The 20,883-nt window shown below is 46.2% G+C and overlaps 1 protein-coding gene across 1 annotated transcript in view; it reads left to right on the top strand.

Annotated features, from left to right (window-relative positions):
- Window positions 1–12,335: 12,335 nt before the first annotated feature.
- The window catches only part of Dd (CTD nuclear envelope phosphatase 1-like protein dullard), a 30,764-nt gene continuing 22,216 nt past the window's right edge, over window positions 12,336–20,883 (top strand). The window contains exons 1-3 of the mRNA XM_045736938.2: window positions 12,336–12,617; window positions 18,442–18,508; window positions 20,396–20,586. Of these exons, the coding sequence (XP_045592894.1) occupies window positions 12,519–12,617; window positions 18,442–18,508; window positions 20,396–20,586 (357 nt within the window). The 5' untranslated portion in view covers window positions 12,336–12,518. The remainder of the gene's footprint in view (window positions 12,618–18,441; window positions 18,509–20,395; window positions 20,587–20,883) is intronic.

Raw genomic sequence — 20,883 nt, 5'->3', positions numbered from 1 at the left:
CGGAGTGCAGGCTCACACCCACTGGAGCGCGGGCTCACACCCACGGGAGCGGGAACTCACACACACTGGAGCGCGGACTCACACCCACCGGAGCGCGGACTCACATGCACCCACTGGAGTGCGGACTCACACCCACTGGAGCACGGACTCACACCCAATGGAGTGTGGTTCTCTCCCGCAGCGTAGTTCTCCCCCGGAGCGTGGTTCTTTCCTGGAGCCTCGCTCTCTCCTGGAGAGCACCTTTTGGGAGGCTCAGAAGGTGCGGGTTCACATCCACCGGAGCGCGGGTCCATACCCACCGGAGCGCGGATCCACACCCACCGGAGCTCGGGTCCACATCCACCGGAACGCGGGTCCACACCCACCGGAGCGCGGGTCCACACCCACCGGATTGTGGGCCCACACCTACCAGAGCGCGGGTCCGCATCCACCGGAGCGGGAACTCACACCCACCGGAGCTAGGTCCACATCCATCAGAGCGCGGGTCCACATCCACCGGAGCGCGGGTCCACATCCACCGGAGTGTGGATCCGTGCCCACATAGTTTCACTTATAATTTTTTTTCGTTCTCTTGCAATGACTGGGCCTAAACACCACCAGACAATCAACATGTTTATTGCAGCAGTCGAAGCGAGATGAACAAGTTGTTGTTACTGTGCCCTCACCCTATTTCTTCCATATGCCTGCTTTAAGAGTCATATCAGCTTTCTTTACTGATTCTCTGAGATGCAGGGGATCTTTTTGCATATGTGGCGATCAGATCGGCCGCCTGATGAGGGAGAAATTTACATTATAAGTTTGTAGGTATGGGGAAAGTGGCTCCCTGATACAAATGAAATGGTACCCCGTACCTGCAGATCTGCCATTTTGTGGAGGGCGCCAACCGAGTGTGGTGTAACGAGTAAATCTTATACGCGCTCCATTATCTCATTATCATAATAGCATAACTAATTAGCACTAATTACAGAAGCTACAATCCTTTCCCCAATTACAGGTAATACTCTTCTCATCTTGTTGGAGGGAGCTGAGGTGTAATCACCATATAAGCAAGCGATTTAATGAATAACGGACAGTTCAATTTCCACAGTCAACAATGTAGTACTTGGCATGTACAGTTCTAGTCGACCCAAGACGCTACAGCTTCGACACAGAGCAGACTACGACTGCATCGAGCCGCCACGCTCTCGCTCCCCGAGTTCAGACACTCACAATTCCCAATTGAGCTGCCACGCTCTCCCACATAGAGCTTCACGACTCTGGCCTCACTCAGCTCTCTGCTCTGCTCCAGGCTTCGACTCAACGTCTACGACACTGCTGTATCCAGGACTACTAAATAAATATGAAACTCACTAAACACTGTGTATCTAATCAACCCAACACCATAACATAATCGTACGTTACAGCGGATTGGGTGACTTAGGTCACGGGCGACTAATCAGCGCTCGCTGTGACGTCACCGAGTTCCCCAGGCGTCGCCAACGTCAGAGATGAGCTGACAGTGAGAGTGGGAGGACGTTCCTCAGTCAGCTCTCGGGGTTTGGAGGCTCTTGGAGCCTTACTCAGTAGATTAAAGCAAGCCATCGCAGCCTACCATTGTTATTGGAGACCCTGCGCTTCCGGGAAGCAAGAAGAAACCAAGTTCATTGAGCAGAGAAGTGCCAAAACTTGAAGAATCGGTCGGCGACGACGCTGGAGGGACACCGCCTGACGCTTGAAGGTCTGGAAGGTGTGGCGGGCAGGCCTAGCTGTGACCGGGTCACGTTCACTGAGGATTTTGGAGGGACGACACTGTTCCTAGGGCAAGGAGCAACGCCTTGAGGAAGGGACGAGTGTGTGCATACAGTGATTAGCTCAGTGCTCACTGGTGAACCAGGATTGGGATATCAGAAACTCTGGGAGTGGTTCGGCGACGACGCGAAGGCTTCACGACACCTGAGGTATGTGGAACGTTCCTGGATCATCAAGGACCGACTCAGGAAGCGTGGGAACCTCACACCATCAAGGGACAGGCATTGTGAGCCAGGAATGTAAATGGTAGATCAATTTCCCTCCCTTTACCCCTTGTTTAAGTAGGCTAGACAGGCCACAATATTTACCTATGTATGTTATAGTATAACATTGATACATTAGTAGTAGGATAGGCTACAGGGCAGCTTGTGTCCAGGCAGGGTTGCCAGATTGGGCTACAAGTAGCGAATTGGGCTACTTTTGAGAGCCCCACGCTCCCAAATTTTTCATTTCGCTACTTGCGACTTTTTGGGCTACTTTAAAAGCAAGTTGGGCTACTTTAAAAGCAAGTTGGGCTACTTTGGACTATTAATATTAAGAAACTATATGATGATTATTTATGCTTTAATAATATAATGCGTACAAATCACAGCCGCGTCCAACAGCCTGATTGACTAGACCACTTACCGCAGGAGCCCTGGTCAGAGACCAGCCCCCTGGGATCCTAGGAACCTTTGAAAGAAAAAGTAACCGCATGGCAAGGTAATCCTCCCCAAGGGCCATAGATTTCCCAACCTTAATTGTCATTATTACTTCATCCCAAAAGCTACACCTGGTTCCACAGATTTTCATTAAGGTGAGAAGGTTATCTAGAAATTTACAGATTGATAAATGATGGGAAACATCCCTTACAGTTAATATCTTTGTCAGGAAGACGATGGTTGGCAAGGAGCGGTAGTGTAAAGCGGCTGTTAGGTCAGCGGGATTCTTTAACAACTCATTACCAAATAGCTTTTTCCTCTTGTGATAAATATGTTGCAAGGCAACTATTTTCAATGTACCCTGATGAGATGAAGCAGATCAGTGTAACCTTCACACTGTCTTAGAAAACTTCACTCTTGGAATACTCAGAAGAATCGTTCATCCTCATCATGCAAAGCTTCATGTTAATTTGGACTACACTTCCATATATCTGCCCCTGGAGAAAGTTGACTTTGGTTACGAATTTTCAACACTTCTGCCCACTAACAGACAAAACAATTTTATAACCCAGGAAAAGTTTCAAAATATTCAAGAAAGATGCGATAATTTTTTAATTAAAGCTTGCAAATAGTTTAATATATATATATATATATATATATATATATATATATATATATATATATATATATATATATATATATATATATATATATATATATATATATATATATATATATACATATATGCAGAGATAATATTAATAAAACAATTAAAATCTTTAATGTACTCTATATATCAAAATATATTACTTTGAAACCTGTATCGGTGATTAAACAAAAAATTGGGCTACTCTTATTACAAATTCGCTACTTTTAGACCGTCAGCTCGCTGCTTTTAGCAATTTGGATCTGAGTTACGAGCAAAAGGCTGCGGGAAATGCACCTTACAACACTGGAAGACAGAAGAGTAAGGGGAGACATGATCACAACCTACAAAATCCTCAGGGGAATCGACCAGGTAAACAAGGACAGACTATTCAACACTTGCGGGACGCGAACAAGGGGACACAGGTGGAAACTGAGTACCCACATGAGCCACAGGGACGTTAGAAGGAACTTTTTCAGTGTCAGAGTAGTTAACGGATGGAATGCATTAGGCAGTGATGTGGTGGAGGCTGACTCCATACACAGCTTTAAATGTAGATATGATAGAGTCCAGTAGGCTCAGGAATCTGTACACCAGGTGATTGACAGTTGAGAGGCAGGACCAAAGAGCCAAAGCTCAACCCCCGCAAGCACAAATGGTGAGTACAAGCACAAACACACGCACCTGTAACACGGGGGGGGGGGGTATTGGTTATACCTTCGTCCTTTACCCACCCGTATTATATTTACTTCAACTTAATTCCAAGGGACCCCAGAGTTAACTTTGCCGAATCCCGCGCCATGTGGTCTCAGCCGCTCGATCGGCTAAGATTCTACAGCCCCCGTGACGTTGTACTAGACTTCTAGCAAACTCAAGGATCTCCTTCTGCTGCCACCACCAGACCATTAATCAGAAGCGTCAATTAATCGGGGTCTGGACCAATTAATCAATCATTAACACTTTGGGGCTTGATCCCCAAATTACTTGGAAAAGGAGGGATGAATCTACGTTAAGTGTGGGAATTACAGATAGCAAGGGGATATATGATCTCTTAAACTTTGCTAGGCTTGCGACCCAAATAACCTCTGACTCGTGGAGACCACGTGACAAGGACATGCAAAATTATTCATGGAACTAATAAAATACAGAGAACAATCTAATCATTTATTTATGCAACATCTAAACAACAACTAAATAAAATCACTCCCTAACTGAACACTTCCTATTGAGGCACGAAATGAACTATTTACCTATAACAACTCTTAGCAACTGTATCTTGTCTACGGGACCAACTGATGGGGTGCTGATCTTTTGGAGAGGTGAAGATATTTGCCCTCCCCAGTCGCTGGCCTAGCATACACTGTCTACCTAGCTCCCGCACCACTAGCGAGAGCTATAGGGAGTATCAATCCGCCACGTTACTAGTTTACTAAGCAGGGTTTAAATTGCACAACTAATCTCCGTTGTACTGAACAACCCAGATGGTTAAACTCTTATAAACTGATGGTAATCGTACAGGCATCTCAGGGAAAGGCTATTTCCAATATTACAATATGGCTATTTGAACTTTGTGAATTACAAGATATGGAGGGCTTTGGTAACCGTTGACCCAGGGTGGTCAAGATTCATCCGCATCCGAGACTAGTTCTCTCCTATTGACGTCACTGACGGTGACTTACTCATTATTCCTACAATTGCGAATATTCTTGATACTTGAACAGGTATATTATTGAATACAATTTTAACCAAAACTTGAATTTCTCTAAATTACTGATTTTTGTTAAATAATTCATTGCATGTTGCTTTAAGACAAAGGCGGCGGCCATCTTGTAATCTTAACCGCAAATCCCTGGAGGGATGATCTTTCTCTGCCCGAGTCAGGTCGACTTCCGTCTGACTCCAGACTTTCAAAACTACGCGGTCCCCATGTCTATGAGAATCTATACTGAATAATTCCCTACAACAAACCTAGTTTGTTACACACCAACAAGCACAAACACACGCTCCCTCAAACACGATCACACACTCCAATAAGCACAAACAACGCTCCAACAAGCACAAACACTCGCTCCAATAAGCACAAAAACACGCTCCCACAAGCACAAACACACGATCCAACAAGCACAAACACTCGCTCCAACAAGCACAAACACACGATCCAACAAGCACAAACGGCTGCTCCAACAAGCACAAACACACGATCCAACAAGCGCAAACACTCGCTCCAACAAACACAAACACACGATCCAACAAGCACAAACGCTCGCCCCAACAAGCACAAACACACGATCCAACAAGCACAAACACTCGCTCCAACAAGCACAAACCCACGATCCAACAAGCACAAACACTCGCTCCAACAAGCACAAACCCACGCTCCAATAAGCACAAACACTCGCCCCAACAAGCACAAACGCTCGCCCCAACAAGCACAAACACACGTTCTAACGAGCACACAAACACGCTCCCACAAGCACAAACATACAACCAGCCAGAAACACAAACCACCTAACATACGAGTGAGCGACATGCTCACTCATACAGTACATGGAAATACTAACTCGTGTATGTTGTGTGGAAATACTACCCCAACATCCCCCTTTGTTCGTATAAAGCAAATGTTTTTTCCCCCGACACTAAAAAAAAAAATTATTAATAAATTTCCTTGTTAAAATTGTTTTTTCCCGTTTAGTAATGTGTCGGACCTCTGGCAAAAAGTTTCTTCATTGGGTCAAAAAGGTTTTCTTCTGCTGCTGCTGCGGGACCGAGCCCGCCGAGGCCGAGCCCCACCAGGACGTCCCGCCGCAGGAGGACCAGGACCTCACGCCCCACCAGGACCTCCTGCTGCAGGAGGAGCAGGACTTCATGCCCCACCAGGACGTCCCGCCGCAGGAGGAGCAGGACTTCACGCCCCACCAGGACCTCCTGCTGCAGGAGGAGCAGGACTTCACGCCCCACCAGGACCTCCTGCTGCAGGAGGAGCAGGACTTCACGCCCCACCAGGACCTCCTGCTGCAGGAGAAGCAGGACTTCACGCCCCACCAGGACCTCCTGCTGCAGGAGAAGCAGGACTTCACGCCCCACCAGGACCTCCTGCTGCAGGAGAAGCAGGACTTCACGCCCCACCAGGGCCTTCTGCTGCAGGAGAAGCAGGACTTTACGCCCCGCCAGGACCTCCTGCTGCAGGAGAAGCAGGACTTCATGCCCCGCCAGGACCTCCGGCTGCAGGAGGAGCAGGACTTCACGCCCCACCAGAGCCAGCAGCGCCTGACTCAGGAGGACGAGCATCGCCTGCCACGGTTTGAAATAGTTAACGAGACTATTCCAAACGCGAACCCAGTAACCTCTTGGGTAAGGAACGGGCCCCGGTGGGTGAGGAACCGTCCCCAGAGGGCGAGGAACGAGCCCCAGAGGGCGAGGAACGGGCCCCAGAGGGCGAGGAATGGGCCCCAGGATATGACAACCGGGCCCCAGGAGATGACAACCGGGCCCCTGTGGATAACGACCGGGCCCCAGTGGATGATGAACGGGCCCCAGGGGATGGCGACCGGGCCCCAGGGGATGATGACCGGGCCCCAAGGGATGATGACCGGGCCCCAGGGGATGATGACCGGGCCCCAGGGGATAATGACCGGGCCCCAGGGGATGATGACCGGGCCCCAGGGGATGATGACCGGGCCCCAGGGGATAATGACCGGGCCCCAGGGGATAATGACCGGGCCCCAGGGGATGGCAACCGGGCCCCAGGGGACAGCGACCGGGCCCCAGGGGATGAGGGCCGGGCCCCAGGGGATAATGACCGGGCCCCAGGGGATAATGACCGGGCCCCAGGGGATAATGACCGGGCCCCAGGGGATAATGACCGGGCCCCAGGGGATGGCAACCGGGCCCCAGGGGATGGCAACCGGGCCCCAGGGGATGAGGCCCGGGCCCCAGGGGACGGCGACCGGGCCCCAGTGGATGAGGCCCGGGCCCCAGGGGATAATGACCGGGCCCCAGGGGATGGCAACCGGGCCCCAGGGGACGGCGACCGGGCCCCAGGGGATGATGACCGGGCCCCAGGGGATGATGACCGGGCCCCAGGGGATAATGACCGGGCCCCAGGGGATGGCAACCGGGCCCCAGGGGACGGCGACCGGGCCCCAGTGGATGAGGCCCGGGCCCCAGGGAACGGCGACCGGGCCCCAGGGGATGTGGGGCCCGGTGAGAAACCACCATCAACCCATGACTGCACAACCCGGGTGGCAGCAAACACGGACAGCCACGGAGGTTGTCGATGGTCTCAAAGACACATTCGCGGGTGTCAAAGGCTGCCTCGTGGGCCTGAAGGCATCGGTCGTAGGTTCTGACGCGGTCTCGAGCGTCAAAGAGTCGCTCGCGGGCGTCAAAGAGACAGTCACAGGCGTCAAAGAGTCGCTCGCGGGCGTCAAAGAAGCGATCCCGGAGATGATGGTCAAACTGACGCACACTGAGCCAATGATAGACCTGAGGCTAAAAATTGACGAAATTAACTACGACCTTTCCGACATGGCAGACCACCTGCCTAATGTATCTCACGCCGTGTCCAAGGTCAAGAAAGCCGTCTGGGACACAAAGAAGTTTGTGAGGCCCGCCATGAAGAAGCATATTGACTGAGCCTCCCACAAGGTTCACTCGAGGAGAGAGCGGGGCTCCGGGGGAGAACCATGCTCCGAGGCAGAACCACACTCCGGGAAGGGGACCACACTCCGGGAAGGGGACCACACTCCGGGGAGGGGACCACACTCCAGGGAGGGGACCACACTCCGGGGAGGAACCGCACTCCGGGGAGGGGACCACACTCCGGGGAGAGGACCACACTCCGGGGAGAGGACCACACTCCGGGGAGGAACCGCGCTCCGGTGGGTGTGAGTCCTCGCTCCGGTGGGTGTGAGTCCGCGCTCCGGTGGGTGTGAGTCCGCGCTCCGGTGGGTGTGAGTCCTCGCTCCGGTGGGTGTGAGTCCGCGCTCCGGTGGGTGTGAGTCCGCGCTCCGGTGGGTGTGAGTCCGCGCTCCGGTGGGTGTGAGTCCGCGCTCCGGTGGGTGTGAGTCCGCGCTCCGGTGGGTGTGAGTCCGCGCTCCGGTGGGTGTGAGTCCGCGCTCCGGTGGGTAGGAAACGGCGGTCCGGTGGGTGTGAGCCCGCGTGTGCAGAGCGTGGCTCGCACGCGTGTGCAGAGCGTGGCTCGCGCACGTGTGTAGAGCGTGGCTCGCACGCATGTGTAGAGCGTGGCTCACGCACATGTGTAGAGCGTGGCTCACAGGCGTATGTAGAGCGTGGCTTGGCCGCGTATGTAGAGCGTGGCTCAGGTGCGCGTGTAGAGCATGGCTCTCACGCGTGTCTCGAGCGTGGCTCTCATGCGTGTGTCGAGCGTGGCTCTCGTGCGTCTGTCGAGCGTGGCTCTCACGTGTGTGTCGAGCGTGGCTCTCACGCATGTGTCGAGCGTGGCTCTTCCGCGTGCGCAGAGCGTGGCTCTCCCGCGTGTGCAGAGCGTGGCTCTCGCATTTGAACGCGGGTTCACACCCACCGAACCGCCGATTCACACCCACCGTAGCACGGGTTCACACCCACCGGAGCGCGGGCTCACACCCACCGTAGCGCGGGCTCACACCCACCGTAGCGCGGGCTCACACCCACCGTAGCGCGGGCTCACACACACCGTAGCGCGGGCTCACACACACCGTAGCGCGGGCTCACACCCACCGTAGCGCGGGCTCACACCCACCGTAGCGCGGGCTCACACCCACCGGAGCGCGGGCTCACACCCACCGTAGCGCGGGCTCACACCCACCGTAGCGCGGGGTCACACCCACCGTAGCGCGGGCTCACATCCACCGGAGCGCGGGCTCACATCCACCGGAGCGCGGGTCCACATCCACCGGAGCGCGGGTCCACATCCACCGGAGCGCGGGTCCACATCCACCGGAGCGCGGGTCCACATCCACCGGAGCGCGGGTCCACATCCACCGGAGAGCGGGTCCACATCCACCGGAGCGCGGGTCCACGTCCACATCCACCACAGCGCAGACTCACACCCACGTAATTTCACTTATATTTTTTTTCGTTCTCTTGCAATGACTGGGCCTAAACACCACCAGACAATCAACATGTTTATTGCAGCAGTCGAAGGGAGTCTGCACTCCGGTGTGTGTGAGTCTAATAAAAGTGGATACCCTGATATAAATATTGTGTAGCTTATTTTTTTCACTTTAAGATGAATTAAGGCTTTAGCCCTGTTTTTATTTAACTTATCTTGTAAGTCATGAATATAGTTTACCTGCACAACACTCTTTGGATTTCCGACCAACTTATCTCTTAAGATGGTTAGTGGACTTCTCACCTCATGGCCTAAAACTAATGAGTTGGGTGAACACCCCAGGGACTCTTGATAAGTATCCCTCAGTGCCATGAGCATCAGTGGAAGACCGTCATCTCAGTCTCTGCCAGTTTCCATGCAACTGGTTCTCAGCATTTGCTTAAGGATTTGGTGCATCCTTTCCAAAGCACCTTGGCTCTCCGGATGGTAAGCAGAGGATGGAGGATGCCAAACTCCTCACAAAACTGCTGAAAAACTTTGGAAGTGAAATTAGCCCCATTATCTGTCTGTATTACTTTTGGTAAACCAGAAATAGTACAAAATTTCATTATGTGCCTTACTACCACTTTCGTTGTAGCATTTCTCACAGGGAAAAAGCACGATTCGTGTGCGTCTTTCTGAAGAGTCCAGCTTTTCCAAGCATACAGGTTTCCCTTGCGGGACTCTTACTTTTTCTAAGTAATTTGCAGAATGTTGGTCTTGTGGTGTCATTATTATTTCTCCTTTCAGGTTGACTGTGATGGAAAGTTTGAGCTCTGGTTGTTCTTTTTCCATTGCCGTTACTACTCCATATGCTGTAGGAAAGTGGTCTGTCTGCATTATCTTGAATTTTGGAAGATGTACAGAGTCTGGCGATGTCTGGTGTGAGACTAGTGGTGTCCTCTCCTGTCTCATACTGTCGTCCTATGGCTGGGTTGTGGACAGAAAAGCCTTGTCTGACACTAGCTGGTGTGAGACTGGTGCTGTCCTCTCCTGTCTCATACTGTTGTCCTGTAGCTGGGTTGTGGAGAGAGGTACACTGTCTGACACTGTTTGGTGTGTGACTGATGCTGTCCTCTCTAGGTCCATTACGTCTGCTGTCTTGCTGGTAGAGGCACGTGGTGAGGCCTCGATAGCAGTTCTCTTCGGTGCCTGCTGCACCTCGGTCCACCGTCCCTCTTCGTTTGAAAGCTGCCTCCATTGCCTCTTTCTATTCGACTTCCCCATGACTCTCCACGTAGTGAGGACCGAATCACTGCTCTACCTAATGCCTGAGACACTCCTAGGCCTGGAGAAATTCATTCCCCTCCAACGGAGGTCGTAGAATGATTCCCCCAGGTGGAATCAGGGATACCTAACACCTAAATGAGCTGTTGGGTCTACCTTTCCCTGTCAGGCTCAGCCCACCTTCTAAGGTGCCCCCTTGTGGCGCTGCCCGCAGGGTATCGCCTCGCCCTTCAGGGTAGGACTCTAAGTGACCTGGTCAGTGATACGGTCCTCACACACACACACACACACAATATTATCGGTGATGGGCGCCGAAAGTGCGGTTCGAGAGTTCGGGTCGCCTGCTACTGGGTTGTGCAGAAGACCAGTCAGCTGGGCAGCAGGTAATCAACAAGAGTTGTTTCTCTGTCAGTTGCAGACGAAATCGGAATTGTTTCTTTCTAAACAAGATATTGTCTGGATCTTGGAGTACTGATGTATTCTTCCTCACAAAACCGCGATGATTTGAGCTGATGGGTGCTCAGAATCGTAAGTTTTTCTGGGAACAAATCCGTGTCCGACCAGCTCGCAATGGCGCTGCCAGCGAATCTCTCTGGCAACACTGATTGATAAAGATTAAGCCACCCAAGAAGTGGCACGGGCATGAATAGCCCGTAAGTGGTGGCCCTTTTGAGCCATTACCAGTATCAAGAGATGATACTGGAGATCTGTGGAGGCGCGACTGCACCCTACGTGACGGGAGATGTCTCCCGGACCAAATGGTGACCAAATGGTCCCTGACAACACTGCTACTGGGCTCTATAAATTCTACATTTGAAACTGTGTATGAAATCAGCCTCCACCACATCACTAACTAATGCATTCCATCTGTTAACTACTCTGACATTGAAAACAATTCTTTTAATGTCTCTGCGTCTCATTTGAGTTTCCACCTGTGTCCCCTTGTTCATTTTTTAAATTTTTTCATTTTGCCCCGAGGGGCGAGTTTATTGGGCAGCACCACTCATCCTGTGAGTGGACACACCTCCATAGCAGCATGTACAACACTCCCCAATAGGAAGAAAACCCGCTGGGATGTTCCTCCTGTCACTTGTACCCATACACAGCTGGGACTTGCTTAACTGTCTCAAGTGAACAGCTCCTCAAACAAGAAGATTAACATCTATCAACCCTTAAAAGCTTACGTTATCTTGCGGGTGCAAAATGGGGAAATCTTTTAAGAACAGTATCAATATTTGACAAATAGTGTTTTCCTAACTCAAACAATGTGGGGTGCATTATTCTACACGTACTTCTGATGTCTCTCAGGTGTTCACATTCACGTAGATAGTTCATGTTCCACTCGTGTGTTCCATGTTCCACATGTTACATATCCACATGAATCATGGTGTCCATATGGCCATTCATTCAGCTAACAGTCAAAGTCAACTGTTCTTAACTTGACTGAGTGACATGTACTTCATGCAGGGTTCTAGCAATTAGCTTTATCCAGCGTTATTTTGTGTTTGACGAGATATGGACTGAAGATGCTGGTGCTGCACAACTGATAATTGGTCTGACGTACAGTAAACAGACTTCTGTATACACTATATGTGAAATGTTTCGTCCAAAGCCAATTAACAATGTGTTTACCTTACATGCAAAATTAAACCATGGTCTCGAATAATGCCAATGGCAAAATGTAGATAGATATGTTATATAAGCACTAATATTAGGACGTGCACATTAAGGATTTAAATTTACAGATAAATTGATATACGAAAGAAAGAAAACTACATATTCCCCTCATGAAAATTACATTGCAATAATTAAACTGCCTTTAAGAGATGGAATTAGAGATACATTAAGAGTAAGTTAAGGTAAATTAAGGGGATGTTTACCAGGTACAAAATAACCGGTTGACGGGAACCTTTAGCGGCGGCGTCGGGCGCGCCATCTGTCGGGGAGCGGCAGAGTTGGTGGAGTTGACGAGAAGTGGGTCGATGGAGGCGGTGTGTTGCCCACTCAGGTCCTCAACAATGTAAATATTGGCTGGTGATGTGTGTTTGAGCCTCGCTCCGCCTCCGGTCCGGTGTGCACCTACCTTGTGCTGCTCAGAGACCAAGCCGCCACAACACCGACACCAATGTATAAGCAACTACAAATGGGCCTTCGTGCGTTCCTGCTTCTGGCTCAGAAGATCTGGAGTTTCGTGTGCTATGTCCTTCGGAAACAGGCCAGAACGGTGAGTGTTGGTGGTGCAGGTGACTGTCTGCCTCACACGCTCCTCACACGCACACATACACCTCCCCTTGCTCACAGCCTTCACTCATACCCCGCCGCCGGGTACCAGGGTACTGGAGCCCGACGCGGGTATGAGGTCATCTCGGGCTTTCATCCCCCCCCCCCCGCACACTTCCCAAGTCATCGGGGTACTTGTAAGACGGTGGTGTCGACCCCGTCTTGTGGGGAGCCTCTAGGTCTTGTGGTGAGTGGAGACTAATGTTTACTGTCTCTAGTACTCTTGGTACTCTTGCCCCTTAGGGGGGTGGGGGTTGGGGGGGGGTAGGCAAGGAATGGTGTGATCTAAATTGTGAAAACAGCTCAATTGTTTGGTTTTACAATCCATTGATGAACAGGTTTTGGCACGAAGTGATTTATGTGGTTAGTCGCCTCGTACACAGGACTGCTAGGGGGGGGGGTCTTGGTCAACTTTATATAATAACCGTTCAACAACGACTTTTTTTTTATTACAACAACATATTCTAAGTTAGGAATTGTTAGGCTCGGGTTAGGTTTCAAAATTTGATGGCAGTGTTGTATGTGTGTGATCTAATTTTATGTAAACAATCAACACACTCGTCCCTAAATTGTCGTCGGCCAGGTGAACCTTTGCCTCAATACACACACACCCATAATCAGCAGCAGCTAGGCCTATCTCCTCCAATACATAACTTCTTTTGTCCATGGCCAACTGCCACTGACAACACTCTTGATCTTATTCAGTAGCAAACTAGGCCTCCAGTTGGAGAGAGCCACCACTGTATTCACCGAATATTTACCCGAATTTACGTGAGTGGTCACCATCTCGAGTGGCTTTAGCAGGTATAAGGTCAAAGGTCCCCAAATTGTCCTTGAATTTTTATTCCAGCTTAATTTTGAACTAGAATTGTCATGGCATTTGTGGCTTTGGCCTTGTTGACCCCAGGAGGCCTGGTCGAGGACTGGGCCAGGGGGACGTTGAGCCCCAAAATTATCACAAGGTAACTGCAAGGCAGGTAGGCCATTCCATGGCTTTATAACCCTATAGGTGTTAAAGCAGCTCTGGTGTTTTGTCCTACACTGGCTTGGTGAGCTTGAAGCTGTTACCATCCATATGAGTTACATGTGACCTTGTAAAGAAGTGTTTGGATCAACATCCTCCAACTTGTTGTTAAAGGTCTCGATGAGATCCACCCCATCATGTTTGGGTTGCAGTGTTAGTCCTGAGAGTTGACTTCTGAAATGATTAGTGTTTTGAACCGAGCTGTTTCAAGAGCAGGTAATGGTATGTCCTTTTGAAAGTGAGATACTCCTTTATCATGCACATCTAAATGTGCTTCTAGATATTAGTGTCACCTGTCTCCCCCTCCGGAGAGCCACGGAAAGGAGGAGGAATCTCCCACCAAGGACCTCTAGCAAGTCAGTAATATACTTGCTCCATATTCTCATTAGCTTACATGCAGATGATGAGATGGGTCAGCTTGGAATTTTTTGTTCCGAGTAGCTGAATCTAATTCGACAAAGAATCATCTCGCCTCATTTGAGTTACAGCTCAGATCATGTGTCAGGTAAGTCCATGGAAGACAGTGAGGAGGGGGGGGGGGGGGGGAAGGAGAGGTGTTAGTGTTTGGAAAGGGAGTCCACCTTCCATCATAACAGCAGTGATGACATTTGTGGGGTACTCTCTCTACTGTGTTTTGCAGGAGTACTATTAGGACCTGGTTGTGGCTCACTGTTTGCTTGTCTTATTAAGAATCTGTCTTAAGACACTTGTTTTCTCTACATTTTAACACTTGTCTATAGTGAGACATCACATTGCCATTTAACAGGTCAATGCAATGGCCTGCTACAGCTTTATATGGGTGAGTTTTTTCAACAAAACTTTGCAGTTCTTCCCATATTTCACACATTTTCTTAATGAGAAAGGGACATCCTCTACTGCCTCTACTCACAACTATTTTCTTAGGTTGAACCTTACTACTGACTTTCTTGGGACCCATGGCGAGATATACAGTGGAACCTCGGTTCTCGTAGACCCCTGTTCTCGCAGTTTGCGGTTCTCGTAGTAAATTTCTTGTTTCGGTTGTCGTAGTAAATTTCTTGATTCGGTTGTCGTAGTAAATTCCTAGATTCAGTTGTTGTAGTTGCCTCGGGGGTCGTAGTTTGTATATACACGTACGGGTCCACTGCGAGTGTGGCACTTTAGTTTACCAGTCTCCCACCTAGTGATGATCTTAGATTCTTTGTGAAGAATTTCATTGTTTTGCGCTTTTTTGGTTTCTGAACATGAAAGTTCTTATATATCATGCCATGAGTTATAAGAAAGTCAGTGGTAATGTTCAACTTAAGAAAAGTTATGAGGATGATGATAGAGGAAAAACAAGAGATCATGCATAGTGAGACGATGTGATGCCTCACTACAGACAAGTGTTAAAACATAAGAAAATATAAGTGTCTATAGACAGATTCTTAGCAAGACAAGCAAGCAGCAAGCCACAACCAGGTTCTAGTGGTATGCCTGCAAAACATGAGAGAGTACCCCAGAAATGTCATCACTGCTGTTATAATAGAAACTGACTCCCCTTCTAAACTCTAACACCTCTCCTCCTACCCCCCCCCCCCCCCCCCTCCCCTCTCCTCTCCTCACTGTCTTCCATACACCAACAAGAGTCCCCAATAAAGGGAAGGTACCTAAGAGTATTATTCTGTATGAAATCTATTTTTTAGTTAATATTTTTGGTAGTGTGGAACAGATTAATTTGATTCATTTTATTTCTTATGGGAAAATTCATTTCAGTTTTTGTACCGTCTCTGGGAAAGGATTAACTACGAAGACGAAGGTACCACTGTATATAATAATTACTTTTATGTTCAAATACCCAAAAATCCGAAAAACACTGAAATTATTTCAAAGAATTCAAGCGCGATTGTCAGTAGGTGGGAGGCACTGGTAAACTGAGGTGTGGTCGCCGTGCCACCACGCGCTAGGTCAGCCATACATGTATCAACAAACTATAGTACCCGAGGCAAAGTTCGTAACCCGATTCGGATTTTATGAAGAAATTTGGCTCATAACCCGAAAAGTTTGTGAACAGGCATTCATAAGCCGAGGTGTCAAAATAAATAAATAAATAAATAAATATATATATATATATATATATATATATATATATATATATATATATATATATATATATATATATATATATATATATATATATATATATATATATATATATATATATATATAATATATATAAATAATTAAAGCCACTGCAGAGGCTGCAATAACTACAAAATTACTACAAATAAATATAAACTGTATTGTATCATAAGATCGGGAAAAAGCTAAACGGATTTTAAAACCAGTCATGAAAATAACTGGCATTGTTTTATCAATAATACTGTACAGTATCTGATACACCACAGTCCTTCAGCCTTGTCCTCCAGTGTGTTTATCATCCATAGGTTAGATAACGGTATCAGAGTTCATATTTCACACTACTGTATATCTTTTATGAATAAAGTTTTTAACCTTTTTTTTATTTTTTTTAAACACTGCATTCATTAATAGTATACAGTATGCTTGAGGTTCATTACTCTGAATGCCACATTCTCAATAAACTGTTTTGATGTGATCACCCCTCATGCTGATCTGGGTATGATTGTATTATACAGTACAATATATCTCTAGATTGTGTGTTACATTTTGTATCACCTAAAGTTAAAGTTGACTGTAGGTTTACCTAGGTTAATTGTGATGAACCAACCATCAACTGAAAAAGTTTTTTTCATTAAGATTGCAAGTACAGTATAAGCTTCTGTGAAGAAAAGTTGTAAGGAGTATTATTCTGTCATAAAATTAAACATGAACTATCCTGATCAAATCTAATCTGCATTTCTTTTTGCATTGTTTTTGATCGGATTGATTTGCTTATGATTGAAATATGGAATCCTGTACATAATTTACTGATAAAAAAATTATTCCACTGAAAATTGTAGAGAATATAAATTCAGAGAGAATGTATGCTGATGCGTTAAGGCATAGCCGAGGGAAAAATTGGACTCGTAACACAGGTGAAGCATCCTTAACATTTAAGTAGGATTTAGCCACAAGGAGGATTCAAACCCGCTCACTTGGTATCCCCCAAGCTAGCACCCTAGACTATTACCCCACGACACGGTAAAAAACAATGCAATGTGGGATTCAGCTGAATCCACTAGGAGTCTCAAGGCTCCCAACTGAAGGCCAAACTTGGGGTTTCACAAACATTGCCCCCCATGTCAGGAAAGGGGGGCAACTCTAACATTCAAGGTAAATTGAAAAAGGTTCTGTTGATTTTTGGTGTTTTGGGGAACACATTTCTCGTAACATTGGGTCTATGGGAACTCTGGCTTTGAGCTACAAATGGCAGACTTGGGGACACATGCCTAATACTGCTCTATATGGCAAGGTGGTAAGGGGCTGATCATCATAGCATTAATCCGTTTCTTTCCTGAACATGTTTAGATGTCTTCCACCATTGAATATTATACTGTATTTGAAAACATAAAAATAGTAATTTAGAACTTCATAAAAAAAATTGTATGAAAAAATATTATAAAATTATATTATAGTTTCTATCATATGGAGTCTGGTGATTTCACAGTTAAGCTCAGAAATGATTTTTGCTATTGACAGCATGTGTCAGAATTGGTGTTTATGTATGTGTTATAATAACACAGTGGTTACACATTACTGAGGAATTATTATATATTGTAAATCTAATTGTCTTTATTAGAAATCACTAATGTTTTATTTATATATTGACACTTAATAATTTGTTGGTTTTGATTGACTAGTTATCTGTTAGTTATATGTAATTGGCATGATAAGAGACGATTCTGTCAACATTGAGACCAAACCTTTTCAACACTCCTTCTAAACATAGTGGGCATAAATAGCCAACCTCTTGCTGTATTGAAGAGAGAACTTGATAAGCACCTACAAAGTATACGTGATCAACTGGGCTGTGACTCAAATTTCAGACTGCAAGCAGCTGCCTCAAACAGCCTGGTTAACCAGATCACCAACCAGGAGACCTGGTCAGAGACTGGACTGTGGGGACATTGATCCCCAGAACCAGCACAAGATTGAAGGCAGAAGTATATCTTGATAACCTGAGTACTGTAAATGACTTACCTGCTTGATGGAGTTCTGGGAGTTGTTCAACTCCCCAAGCCCGGCCCGAGGTCAGGCTCGACTTGAGAGGTCACATGTTAGGACCTCTGAAAGCATGCCATGTTGGGTGGGCATTGGAATTATATTAATCTTGTGAGCAACCGGTACAATGCATTTATTAAATTTCCCAAAGAGAAGAAAGGCTCTGGAGCTGAAGTTTGGCCATGTAAATGTTACTGAACATTTGAAAACCAAACATGCACCCACAAACACCTGTCACATTTGTTCTTCCTTCTGTTTTTGTGTATATTCTAAAATACAATATTGACTGGGGTAAAATTGTTAAAAATCTTTTTTATTGGTATAATCCCAGCTCTTTCTTTTCCAATAATCTGACATAGTACCATTCATGTTTTAATAAATTTCTAATACCCACTGAAAGTTTATGTAAATATTTTAAAGTGAAATGCCAATTACAGTAGCATAAGTAAAAGATCATTAACATTGCTTTTATAGTTTAATTAATTTGCAATTGATCATAATTACAATTCAATAATTTAACTGGCTACCTGTATAATGATGCATTTCTTGTTATGCAAGCTACAGCACTTACGATGAGGCACTGTAAATGTATTATTGCCAACAGGTTTTGCAGTACCAGCCAGTCAAGTACGAAGTGCTGCCGCTCTCCCCTCTTTCTAAACACCGGCTAAGTGAGTAGTCTTGTTAACTTTAGTCTTGTTAAATGCTGAATAGAATTGTGTTTATTTTATGTAAAAAATATACTAAATTCAGTTTTGATGTATTTCATATTGCTTAGCTGAACTATGCAGATAACAAGTTGCAATAATTTGGCTGAAACAAATAACTCGATCCACTCATGAAATTTAATAAAAGTGATGAGATTTTGATTTTTCATAGACTCCTGACTCCTGTATAAAGGGTCCTGGACCCTTTATAAGGGTACTGGACCCTTTATAAGGGTCCAGGATGTACCAAAATAATGTTACTTTCATTTCAAGAGTGGGCTGGGTTACCTAATGTGAATAATTGAGTGTGTCAAATTTAATGTATGCATGTGTTAGTAGTTTTAGCAGTGCGTGTATGTTATGTAGACAAACTGAAAATGTTATTGTATGGGAGAAAATGCATCGAATGTGTGAAAGTAAAGTGATGGTGGTGGAAAAAAGTCTTATATTACAGTATTTGCATGTTGAACCGAAGTCATTGGTAATATGTATACATGAGACAAGAGTAAATATGATGGGTCACACTGCCACAACTCTCTCGTCTTCCACTCCAGCTGTGTGTGTGTGTGTGTGCAGTGTGTGTGGAATAAGAATGAATGCAACAATGCTGGAAGTTATTGTATCAGTTTAAATATGAGATGTCCGATTGATAAAAATAATTTGCTCAGTTGAAGTTGAGAGTACAGTACTGATAAGGAAGGAAGAAGCTTGGGCAATGAAAACCCTGGGTAATGGGAAACCCCTAGAGCAATGAAAACCCTGGATAATGGAAAACCCTAGAGCAATGAAAAGCAATGAGGATAAAAACAGCAATAAATAATTGGTGTGACTTGGGCCAGGATTCATGAAGCATTTATGCAACTTTACAAAAACTATACATCTTTCCTCAGTCATGGCAGCTTAGTTTCATTTATAAAAAGTTTGAGATTGAAAGACTATAAGGCTGTCTTTAATGGTCTCGGGTCAAGAATGACCTCTCGGTGTTTCCAAGCTTGTAAATTGTTTAAGAAATTCAAACTAAGTCACCATAATTGAGAAAAGATGTATGGGCTTTCTAAGTAGATATGCAAATGTTTGATGATTTCTGGGCTAAATGACAACATAAAGTAGTGCTAGAGCTACCTCTTTTGTCCACTTGTAAACAATGGTGTTACGAATATGTTAGAGCAAAAATTAAGTATCTGAAGAATGTGTGGTGCACGGACGGTAAACAGAGCAAGACGCGAAGATGCCGTGGAGAGATGTGGAAGGCAAATATGAATACATCATCATATTGTGAACCGTGTATGGAGACGGTTCACACATGGTGTAGGAATGGAATGATGGTAGACTGGCTAAGTGTATGTTTTTAAGTGAATTTAAGGGTAGGAAGAGGAGAGGAGAGGAAGGTAAGAGGATGAGTTTAATGATGAGGATGCGTTTTCTTCGTATGAGAGAAAGTGGGGAGTGTATATCAACAACACACACACAATATGGTAAGAGACTAAGCTGGATGGAAGTGGTTCGTAATGAGGGAGTTAATTTATATGTATACATTGTAAAGGACAGTTGACAAGAGAGGTACTGTACAGCTGGTCTTGTGAATCCATATTGTGCTGCTGTGGATGACTACTGAAATTTGGTGGTGTTCGGGTCTCTTGTAATGCTATATACAGTATATTACAGTATTGTAAATTATACAATTAATAGACTAGTGATGTTTATTTTTTTAGTTCAGTATATTAATTTTGGTATAAACTATTGTTTATCTTTCTCAAGTCTCATATCCCCCCCACCTTACAAAATAGGAAAAGTGGGCAATAAAAAGTTTAGCTAATATTTTGAGCTTTAATTTAACATTTCTATTGGCAGGTCTGGTGAAGCGTAAAGTTTTAGTATTAGACTTGGACGAGACGCTCATTCATTCTCACCATGACGGTGTCATTCGGCAAATGGTAAAGCCAGGCACCCCACCAGATTTTGTACTAAAGGTTACGATAGACAGACATCCAGTGAGGTTCTTCGTCCACAAGCGACCACATGTTGACTTCTTTTTGGATATAGTGAGTACCTTTTTATTTTGTAACACGGTGTCTGTGGTACCATAGGATCATTCTCCCCTTCTTTCCTTTTACAAATCCTTATTACAGAGTTTCCAGAAATTTATTTTGTGCTTTAGACCCATTTTATAAAAAGTCATTATTGTTTTTCACTGAAATTGGTTATTCATGGCAACCTTTGACTTTTTTTTTCCTGGGGGGAGAGCCGTCGGCTCCCAGGCTGATACGGATATGTTAGTTTTCTGGCATCAGTCAGTGTGCATGGAGTTCTTGCCTAGTAGAGACCACGAGCCAGAACCT

Source organism: Procambarus clarkii, chromosome 18, assembly GCF_040958095.1.
Source record: "Procambarus clarkii isolate CNS0578487 chromosome 18, FALCON_Pclarkii_2.0, whole genome shotgun sequence".
NCBI classification, from domain to species: domain Eukaryota; kingdom Metazoa; phylum Arthropoda; class Malacostraca; order Decapoda; family Cambaridae; genus Procambarus; species Procambarus clarkii.
Note: the sequence above shows the minus strand (reverse complement) of the source record. Positions and strands in the feature narration are given on the sequence as shown.